Source organism: Dermacentor variabilis, unplaced genomic scaffold, assembly GCF_050947875.1.
Source record: "Dermacentor variabilis isolate Ectoservices unplaced genomic scaffold, ASM5094787v1 scaffold_22, whole genome shotgun sequence".
Taxonomy (NCBI): domain Eukaryota; kingdom Metazoa; phylum Arthropoda; class Arachnida; order Ixodida; family Ixodidae; genus Dermacentor; species Dermacentor variabilis.
In genome coordinates this window covers 591424-602580 of record NW_027460390.1, presented here as the reverse complement: position 1 = coordinate 602580, position 11157 = coordinate 591424, and the positions used below count along the sequence as shown (strand labels likewise).

Sequence of the window (11157 nt, the reverse complement as noted above, 5' to 3'; positions counted from 1 at the left end):
CCTATTTTATGACACTCCCCTATTGCTGGCATGGAGCTCAAACATAGCACAAGAAACCCTACTTTTCTCAATTTCAGGAAGCACAGAAAAATAACCATGTAAGTTAGTGAAAAGCTAAACTAATAGTCGAAAATAGGATAAAATGCTATACATTGTCTACAGTTTGTCTAATTACCTTTATTATTAATAAATATGTATCTCTGAGGTGCATCTCCCCTTAAAGGAAAAGCGCGAGGCCGTCTGTGCAGATAAAACTAACTGTACATGCTGTCATCTGAAGAAGCTCCAAGCTTTCTTTTTCCTGCGGTGTTCTCCTCTGTTATCTGACAATCAATAATTATTTAAATAACTTTCCAACGGATAACTTAGCAGCACAGTTGGAACACATACTGGTCTGAAGGTTAGCCGTTAAACACTTATTTAACTCACATTACTAATTAATCATATTTTAAAGGAATGCAGAATCATATATGGTGCTCGTTCAAGCGACTGTAACACCGCACCTTTAACCTGCTAACAACGTGCATAGTTTAATCCGTATACAATGCTGCGTTTCTTTTTTAAACGGATACATATTAGCTCAGACATCATGAATAAAAGAAACATCTAACTATCGTGAGCCCTCACGCAATAGCATCTGCTCGTTTTGCGGCATGCTTCTGTGAAGCACAACGGCTACCAGATTAGAAAGTTAGGTCAGTCTCTGCTAGCTGCATATGATGGAGACATACCTCCCCCCCCCCCCCGAAAAAAAAAGTACGACTCAGAACCAGAGTTAAAGTCTGGCATCGTAACCTGTGTGCTTCGCCTTCTGTTCCTGCATTTTTTTAGCGCTACAGTTTGCAAAACCTGCAAGGCTAACGCAGGGGGACTGAACATATGCGCTCTGCGTGCAGTGGTTGGTGGGCCTGATGCTACAACCAATGGCACTGATTCTGGGGGTGCCCTACAGCGAGTACGTGCTGGTGGCTGGGATCATCGGCATCAAGACCTATGTAGACGAAATGGTCGCCTTCATGGAACTGAGCAACTACGCCCAGGCGAGGCTCATATCGGTACGCTCTCTCGTGTCCAAAGCTAGAGAGGGGGAATTAAGGAACAGCTGATTATCCTGCCACCGTTCCTTGTCTTACCGAAATGTCTGTGAATAGTGCTATTCTGCGTACTGGTAGAAGCGTAGGTCGGCAAACTCACTTTTGAGTCGGCTCATGGACACTTGTATACCGACCAGTGAGTGAGTCTGAGCAAGCACGATTGGGTGGTGCATGTGATTACGAGTCTGAGTGAGCCCTTAAGTAGAATTTTCGGTGAGTCTAAGTCTGAGTGACGCTGGTTGAGTCAGGGCCAGGTAGAGCGGTCTTCGCAGTAGTTACCGCTTCTACGGAGGGCGGCGGCTGTTGTCGCCTCGAAATGAGCCCCTTTGTTCGCTCGTCACAGCCTATGTCGCCCCCGCGTCGTCGACTGGGCGCGCCCAGATGACAGGACAGCCCCAACCAGACGTACGCGCGTCAGGCGCGGAGGCTGCATCGCATGTTGACGCGCGGCGGCGTGGAGACCTTGCACTGCTATAGGTTTCTTGCGCCCGCACCGCAAGCTGCCGCTGGCGTCACCCGCCCGACGCGCCTCACGTGACGACGGCGAACCACGTGAATTCCGGAACGATTCTTCGCGCGGCGTGCAGGCCAGCCCGGGCAAGCTGCGTGCGTTGTGGTCGGAGTTCCGCTCGGGTTTTGGTATTCTATGATGGCAGCCGCAGCAGTCTTCAGTCGTAACGGGTGCGTTATTAACGAAACCTCCATCACCGAAGTTCGGGACCTGACATAGCGTGCAGAACGCGTAAGGCACAGAGCACGCGAGTGATGCTATGCCGACGCTGCTGCAGGTTTCACCGAGTTCACAATACTGACAGTTGAGCTGACTGAACCACTAGGAGTCCTGCAATATCATTTCTAAAATATAAAAACAAATTTTAAGTTAAAACTTATTGCGTGTTATTGCCACCTTTAACACACTGCTTAACGTGACCGTTAAGCGTAGGCTGGGCTGCCTTGAATCCCCGCGACGAAACGCGCGGCGACGAGCGCGCGGCAACTTCCTCCGCCGGACGCGACGCTATACGTCGAGTGAGCGCGGCGCGCGCGGACGCGTTCCAACGCGTACGTCTGGTAGGGGCGAATGCTCATCGCCCTATTGAGACGTAACGACGTGCTGACGTCTTCTGTGAATGTGGCTCCAAGCGGGAGGCTGTGTTGTTAGCACGTACAGTTGACCGATTCTTTAACAATACCGCGCGAGCGGTGACTGCATGGCCGGCCGGTAAGCGCCTCCCAACCGCGCGAAGCGACGAGATCAGCAAGAGCAACGCACGTGCACCAAGTTCGCTGGAAGCCGTTATCTCCGATAGGCCGGGGAGCTTGCACCAACCTAATTGAACCAGGGGATGTGTAGTGCTAGTATGGAAAGAGCCTAAGCCCACGAAACTTGCGCTTCCAGTGAACTTGGGGCGCATACGCTACTCTTGCTGATCTTGTCGCTTCGCGCTGTTAGAAGGCGCTGACCGGCCGGCCGGTCGAGGCTTTCGCAGTATTGTTAAAAAGAATCGATAGACCGTACAACTTGCAACGCGAAATCCTTCTAGCTGGAGTATAGCGACTCCACAAAAGATTTAAAACCAGCTCAGCAACAAATGTAACTATATGCATTTGCAGCCCATTTGTACAATAAAAAATATATTTAGGGAAACCATATTGACAAACTAAACAACAGTGTCTTACAAAAATCTGGGGTAATCTCCGGAATTTCTTTATCCGAGTTAGGGGGAAAGTGTCTTCGGAGGTTGTCAACACTGCCCTACGAGAGGAGAGTGCCCGCATCGAGGCACTCTAGTGGTGCTCGCATACCACTCGCATACTAAATATAGCGGACAGTCGATCTTATACTCCCGAAACACGCCGAGTCCCTAAACCACGGGCCAGTCAAGGTTACAGCTTTGGTGTCCCCGCTGCACATTTGGCGTGATGGAGGCGCCGTCAGAGCATACTGAATACTGACACGTTGTTTACACGTGGTACTTGCGCAAAATCTCGCTTTCCACCCGGCCTGGCAGATAATACATAAACTCGGAAGCTGTCCCGAGGCCTCCGTGTGCCGGTATAATTTTTATTTTCGCATGCTAAATTATCTCATAGGACCAAATCACTCAGTAAAGGTGAACTTCAGTAAAGGTGAAAAAAGCGCGCGCGAGAGAGAGGGAAGAGGTGCGTCCTTCTGTGTGGGACAGTGTGCTGTGAAGAATGTAGGAGCAGCTGAGGGGCCTCTGTCGCTGCGTGACGTCATAAGGAGCAGATTCCTCTGTCGTGAGAATACCGATTTACCGATTTAATAGTTTCGCTGTAAAAAACTGTTCGCGTTAAGTCCGTAAAAAAATAAAGAAGAGCTATGACAGCGACCTTATTAAATACCAGTTTCTTTTTTTAAGCTGCGCTGAAATTTTAAATAATTGTCTGTGGCAGACAACACAGTTCTTACCCTTGAACTAAATTACCCGATGAGGCGGTCATTACTTAATTCTACGAGAAATCAAAATGCTCAATGGAATAATTAACAGAATGCACAAGTTATCTTCTTTAAATTGAATAATTTACGGCAAATATTCCAATTTACGAGTTGTAGCCGGTGACTTCGCAAGGCGTGTCCATTTGGAACTAATTTTCACGACTGCGCCATTTTCGATATAATAATTTTCAAAGTGTCCGACGAAATGCAGTGGCGTTCCAGTTACTTTTTCTCTTCGATGCATAAAACACCGTGTTCGTAAAAAGTAAGTTGAACAACTGTGCATCTTCGTCGAAATCTGACGGCACATATCTCGAAGCCGGTGCCATCCTCAGAATTCTTTCCAAGTCGATACGCCTTGCAGATTCATTAGCTATACAATTCGTAGATTGAAATATGCGTCCTAAAGTGGTTATTAAAAATCATTTTGATTTCTCGTAGAAGTAATGGGCGCCTCATCGAGTAATTTAGTTCAAGCGTTAGGATTGTGCTATCTGCCAGAGGCAATTTTTAAATAAAAATGGCACAGCTACAAAAAAAAAAGGCACCCTATATATAGCGAAGGTAGCAGGCCAATGCGAAAAAAGTTCTTACGAACGAAAAACTGCGAGTTCGACCCCTGTGTTCAGGACATGTGCCAACGAGGGCGAGGAACGTTCGAGTGCACGAAAACCAAGCCGCTTCGTGCCCAAGACGGTCATCACCAGACGCTCTTGCGCGAATGACCATCATTCCGCGGTGACTGCAGCTGGAGCCCGACGCGGTCGCATGTCACTTCTCTTGACAGTCTCGGTCGCTGACCATGGTGACGTTCGCGCTGGCTGGATTCTCCAACCTGGGCTCCCTGGGCATCCAGCTGTCCGCCTGGTCCACCTGGGGACAGCGGCGCCTGGAGGACCTGTCGGCGATAGGGTTGCGGGCGGTGGCCGCCGGTGCCCTCTGCGACTTTATGACCGCCTGCGTGGCAGGTATCTGCACAATCTTCAGAGCTAACCTCGCTCCAGTCGATGTTGAGATAAAGAAACTAAGGCCTCTGATAAGGGCAGTCGCAGTCGAGAGATAGCAAAGTACAACGAAGTCAATGTTTATTCCGCGCGAGAAAAAAAAAAAAAAATTAGAGGACGCTTAAGCTTCGGCTTTAAGAGTATAGAACACGATAGCATTCAAAGATCCATGGCTGCTTCTCCCGGCCAACTGCAGCTAGAGTGTCTGCAGCTTATGTGGCCGCAATGTTTGCTGGGAAACGCTGGCAGCGAGCGCTATGCACGAAGGCGAGCTTTCCGGTATAAAAGCGGCCACTTGCGCAGGCCTACCCCGGAGGTATCCCCCCCCCCCCCCCCCCCCCATAGCCGCGCCAAAAGAAGTTGCACCATTTTCAGGTTTCTGTTATTGTTTCACACTTTTAATATTTCAGTCTCGGAATGTTTACCATAAAAGGCGTGCGCTGTCGGTGTTTTTGTTTCAGGACACCTGTTTGCGGCATGTCATTATCAAATTTGCGAGGAATAACTTTGTAAACATTCTAAGACAAGGTATGAGCAACTTTAGTAAGGAAACGATGTGGCAATATAGCCCGCATATACCGCATGTCATATGGCAAGGCGTGGCAAATACGTATACACCTAAATGCAGATGGAAATTTTCGCTCACGAACAATACCGCCGACATCGGATTTTCTGCGACACGTGATAGCTTAACGCTATCACGTTAAAACGGAATCCGCTTTGGCATTTTTCGTCGGGCCCGCGAACAAGCGCTTTGTGCTTAGACTGACCAGAAAATTGAAGTTTATGTATACCTGAAGGCAACAATAAATTAAAAAAAAAAGGTTAAAATTTAATTTTCTTAGCCATGTAAATTTGGTTCCTTACATCGCCTCGACTGTGGTTTATTCACAATGTTGTCACACACGAAGGAAGAAAATACTTATGCTGTTGCGCGCCCACTTCAACAACACAAACATCAGTCGAGGAGGAAGCGTGATCTTAGTCCTCCAAAAGGACGGTACGTCGGGCATGTTGGTATTCCATACTGAAATTACTGACAGCGCGAAACGGCACGAAATACACAAGAAAGATACACGAACAAGCGCTTGTGCGTGTATCTTTGTTGTGTACTTCGTGCCGTTTCGCGCTGTCAATAGTTTCAGTATTGATTCTCGTTGAGTTGTCGGTGCCTCTGCGTCCCTCACCTGCCGCATATTGTTTGATCGCAATCTGGAATCATCGAAGGATGGCTGTGTTCTACGATGCATTCTTGCTTATTTATATAAGATAATTTAATCCGGCCAGCATGCGTCCAAAGTAATTAGAATATCTATTTACGTCATTATATTAGAAGCGCAGCTATTGGTCACCTGTTTTGGAAATTTATGCTGACAGATGATTCGCGAGCCCTGTCCCAGGCGTCAAAAAGGAAAGAAAGAAAAGGAGAAAAACAAAGAAAAATAAACAGAAACAATAATGACGAATCGGAACATATCAAATTCATTCCTGGCAAAAAGCAAAGCTCCGACAGAGACGAAGCAAAATACCCGGCCGTCATGAATCAACAACAACGAGAATGTTCTAAGTTTCTACAGCCTGAGCTGCGGAACGGCGGAAGACCGTCGAAAGGAAAGAATCACACAGCAGTTATGCATACGCGGTAAACAACCGTTTCTGGCGGATCAACTTTACCCGTTACCACTCCACTCTCTGGGGAAACAACCGTTCGTGGCGTGAACCGTCCGCGACCCGCACGTTGCCTACTTCAGGAGACGCACGCACACGCGACACACTTCAAGCAATTCGCAATCAAGGCGAGGCCCTCGCCGCGGTGAGCGCAGTCAGACGGCATGCAAGCTCGCGCGGTCGGCCTGAGGTGCCCTTCCCGTCAGAAGCCTGTCGCGATAGCAGTGCGCGATACCCGAAGTCGAGCGGCTGTTTCGGACCCGTATACCGCGACATCCATCGGCGACAGCCGACTGGACGAAGTCCGGCTGAAGAACCAGAGCGCCCACGATCGCCGACGCACGAGCAGAGTCTTTCCAAGGGTCTGGCGGACACTCATTTTGACGACAGGACAGGAAGGAACAACAATGTCTTGTTTTCCTTCCTTCCCTGTTGTCAAAATAAGTGTCTGCTTAGTTTTGTAAAACGAAAGAAAAAAAAAACGGGACGGCACGTACTGGGTTGGCGCTTATCCTTTGACCACGCAGCGCTTCTGCGTATGCGCACATGTTGCTTGACGCGAGAACCATGCCCGGCATGTGCGTAATATGTTGTCAAGGGGGGCGGCTTTACGCGATAATGTCACCAAGTCATGTCATGTAATGTCAGTAATGTCACCATTTTGAAAAAGTCCCCGGGCCGAAGGAGCCAAGGCGTTCGCGTTTAGGTCCAACGTAAAGACGCGTGGAGAACTATCTAGCTTTTGCGCAATGCCGACAACCCTCTGCGACAACCTTTTCCACTATATCGTGAAGGATGGACATACGGACGACCGTAGGACATACGCGCCCTGCGTGATTTCGACTACCGATCTCTCGAGTTTACTGCCGTAGAGTGGATTCGCCGCCAAACGTGGCTCGGTGATCGCTAGCTTGGTTACCCGCAACAGGATAGTGGGAATACTCTGGCATGATGTGCACTTGCACCACGACGGCGTCTTTGGCTACTACAAAACGAAAGCGACCACGGGAGCTAGAGGCCTTGATTGCAGAAATTACAACCTTTGTCGAATGTTTTATCACTCCAAGATCCATGACAGATTAAAATTATGCGTGTCTCTGCTATCGCAAACACCAGAGGTCAGCGGAGCTGGAGGAAGGCCAGTAAAGTAGTGCCAAACCACACAAGACACAGGAGCGCCGGCGATGCGTCCCTACGGCGTCTACTACGTCGCCTGCGATTTGTGTGGCCAAAGCCATAGTAGACGCCGCGGTTGTCTCCACTCTGTACGGAGCGGTGGGCGAGGAGGACATCGAGGCACCCCAGCAGCCGCCGGAGAAGAACGCCCCTCCTCCCTCGCCTGCCCCTGCCTCGCGTGCCACAGGAGAGGGCACGCATCCGGGCCGCGTTCCTCGCTCGCGTGCGCGCCACTACTTCTCCCCCGCTAGGCTGCACCCATCCTCGCCGCGTCGCCATGCTACGCTACGCTATTCTTGTACTCTGCTTTCACTCTCTCTCAGCTCTCTCTCTCTCTCCCAGCTCAATGAAGCTGTGGACGTCAAGAGAAACACAGCGAGGTTCTACCATCATCATCATCATCATTATTATGATTATTATTATTATTATCATCATCAGCAGCAGCAGCAGCAGCCTGGTTACGCCCACTGCAGGGCAAAGGCCTCTCCCACACTTCTCCAACTACCCCGGTCATGTACTAATTGTGGCCATGCCGTCCCTGCAAACTTCTTAATCTCATCCGCCCACCTAACTTTCTGCCGCCCCCTGCTACGCTTCCTTTCCCTTGGAATCCAGCCCGTAACCCTTAATGACCATCGGTTGCCTTCCCTCCTCATTACATGTCCTGCCCATGCCCCATTTCTTTTTCTTGATTTCAACTAAGATGTCACTGACTCGCGTTTTTTTTTTCCTCACCCAATCTGCTCTTTTTATATCCCTTAACGTTACACCCATCATTCTTCTTTCCATAGCTCTTTGTGTCGTCCTCAATTTAAGTAGAACCCTTTTCGTTAGCTTCCAGGTTCCTGGAGGCTTACGAAAGGTTCTAACAGCTCCACTGTAAAAGAAATTATTTATTTTATTTATTTATTTATTTATTTATTTATTTATTTGATACCTGCTTCGCCTTTGCAGGCATTACCCCCAGCAGGGGGATACATTATATAAGCAACATAATTGAGACCAATAAAGAAACTAATTACACAAAGCGTGGTAAAAATCACCATTCGACACAATGGATACAATCATAGGCGGGTTTTACGTGCCAAAACCACGATCTCAATATGAGGCATACCGTGGCGGAGGCCCCCGATCACCCCTGATTAATATGGAACATCTGGTGCACCCATATCTAAATACACAAACGTTTTTGCATTTCCCCCCATCGAAGTGCGGCCATGGCGGCCATCAGACCAAGCTACGCCAACATAAAAAAGAAAAAAAGAAAAGGAAGAAACAAAGCAGTCTGGCATGGTGCGGTATCCTGTGTACTGGTGTAACATTCTCGTGCGTTCCCGGACAACCGCTTGTGTACACACTGAGTGTGCCTTTACCTCCCTCTCCTTCCTTTTCATCCTTTAAGCACCTGCCCCCGTGTAGGGTAGCGAACCGGACATGCGTCTGGTTGACATCCCTACCTTTCCTTCCTTCTTTTCATCCGTCTCTATATATAGCACGACCGAAATGGTATCGCAAACGCCACATGGCCACACAATTGGGTAGGCTTAATGAAGCCATCGTTGCCCAGCATATCTTACTTGGATCAAGGAACGTGACTGCTATCGCATATACATGGCTTTAGGCGGGTGACGCAGCTCATTACGACTGTGCCACGCAGCTCAAAAACCAATAATTAGCCACGTGTGCACTGCAGATATTCTTTTAAATATACTGTCTGACTGGTGAATCCAAACCATATACTGCACCTAACTGTTACAATAGTGTGAAATAAGGGCGAACGGCATATCTTGCGACAAGAACTGCTCGTAGACGTAGTGCTTGCATAGCGATGTCGAGCTGCACGTATATGTGCGGGATTTCATTGAAGTAACGCTGGAACTTACAAGCACGTGGTGGGGCAGGTAACTGGCTACTGCAGCCTGGCCGTGTCTATCCCTTACGATGGCGGGCGAAAACCAGCGTCGCGTGACTGCAGCACAGGGCTACCGGCTTTATGCAAGTCCCCTGTGGAGGAACGTGCATACATTAAATGTCGAACAGCCCTAGCGAGCGTGTTGCTTCCACGTGGCTTTATGCCCGTCTAGGTGCGAGGGCTCTATAGCCTGGGAACATTCATGACAAATAATACATCCTCGGCACGCCCTATAACATGCGTTCAAAAACCACAAGCATCCCACGCGGGCCGAAGGTTCTGCAATGTGAAATATAGTGCAGTCTCAGTTGTCGTTCTCTTGTAGCTCGCAGCGGTAAACCATGTCTCCATTTCAGTAATGGCCGGGATAAGTTCGTCAGGGCTTGTTCGGCTGGCTCTCGAGTTCGCTCTGTCCAGCCAGCTGCTGACGAAGGATTTCGGCGCAGTGATGTTCCATACAAAATAATTTTCTTGTTTCGAAATTTTCGTGTACAATTTGGACAAAAAAAAGCAGCACTTATTTATGGAGCGAGTGCGCACGACTCTATAGTAGAAGAGACGGTATAAACTACCCCTCTGCCTTTAGCGTGATTTTTTCTTCAGGTTACAACTTTGATTGGGAGAATAAAAGCGGCATATCGCATTGGATTAGCTGGAGTTGAATTATATAGCGCATTACCAATATAGTCATCTAGAGGTGACAGTCTGCCCACAAGTAAGGCCCGCCTCCATTGAGTAATCCAGTTCAAGGATCCGAATTGTGTCATCTACTACAGGCGATTTTTAATAATTCTGCATAGAGTCTTAAAAAAAAGAATGAAAAAAAGCACTCGCTTTATTGTACTCTTGCGCCCCGCTGTATCCATTTTGTGACGCGCATCTCTGCGAAGAAATCGCCCACGATATATTGAAGTTTCACTCAGTAATAAAATGAAACGCTCGCATTAAATCCTGCGAAAAATTAATAGATATAAAAAAACATTCCGGCTTCATGATCAACCTTAAATTTGATCTCTCCAAGAATGCATTAGGCAAACTGTTGTGTTTATTACATTGTACTTTATTTTTCCAAAATGTTTCTGTATGTCGAATTGGTGTTATCTTTTGTATTTTCTTGTATTCTATAGTTCGTTAATATCTGTGCGCTGCCTGAGCGTTATATACTATATTGTTTTGTTCTTCTCCTTCATGCTGTACTTGCACGTATAGAGTGCGAAATAAATAAATAAATAAATAAATAAATAAATAAATAAATAAATACTTGTAGCGCTGTTTCTGACGCAGGTGCCTTGACCCCAACGAGCATTCCTTCCGAGACCACCATGTTCAACACCACGGAGTTCCTGGACAGTTAGCATATGACATGCATTGCGAACGTGTTCAACAGCACGTCTGCTACAGTATCACCCATACGGCTGCTTATCAACAGATTACTCTTCCTGCCTTTGTTGTTCTTTTTTGCACTTATACACTCTCAGTAAAGTTTATCTTCGACGCGATAGTTTTTTTTTTTTCTTACGTAAACTCTTCGATACCTTTAGTGGACGGTTTCAGCAACGCTGATGTCACGACCGCGCCTTATTGGACGCAGTGTTCTCTTTTGGCTTCTACAATGAACTGGATTTATTTTCTAACTTATTTTGCTGTTTTGCTGGTCAAATACGTCCTACTTAAATGTTTCTTCTTGTGTATTTGGCGTTGTTTCCGTACCGCACGTCTTTGTTTATTTTCCTTTATGTACTGACAGCGCTGGTGCAAGTTTTCGTGCGACTTATATACAGGGCAGTCTTTGTTTTCATTATACCTGAGCCCGTCACTTTCATGTACACTGAGCGCAAGAGG

At 47.7% G+C, this 11157-nt stretch overlaps 1 protein-coding gene across 1 annotated transcript; it reads left to right on the top strand.

Annotated features, from left to right (window-relative positions):
- Positions 1-902: 902 nt before the first annotated feature.
- Positions 903-10753, top strand: LOC142568596 (putative nucleoside permease NupX). The gene is made up of 3 exons (XM_075678474.1): positions 903-1055; positions 4343-4523; positions 10600-10753. Exons 1-3 carry the CDS (start codon positions 912-914, stop codon positions 10668-10670), a joined length of 396 nt encoding a protein of 131 aa, XP_075534589.1. The 5' UTR covers positions 903-911; the 3' UTR covers positions 10671-10753.
- Positions 10754-11157: the final 404 nt, after the last annotated feature.

Excerpts from the sequence above, each read along its gene's own strand:
- LOC142568596 (XM_075678474.1), top strand. The coding sequence starts at position 912 with ATGCTACAACCAATGGCACTGATTCTGGGGGTGCCCTACAGCGAGTAC. Across the intron at positions 1,056-4,342 it reads CCCAGGCGAGGCTCATATCG|TCTCGGTCGCTGACCATGGT; the intron begins GTACGCTCTCTC and ends TTCTCTTGACAG. Across the intron at positions 4,524-10,599 it reads TATGACCGCCTGCGTGGCAG|GTGCCTTGACCCCAACGAGC; the intron begins GTATCTGCACAA and ends TTTCTGACGCAG.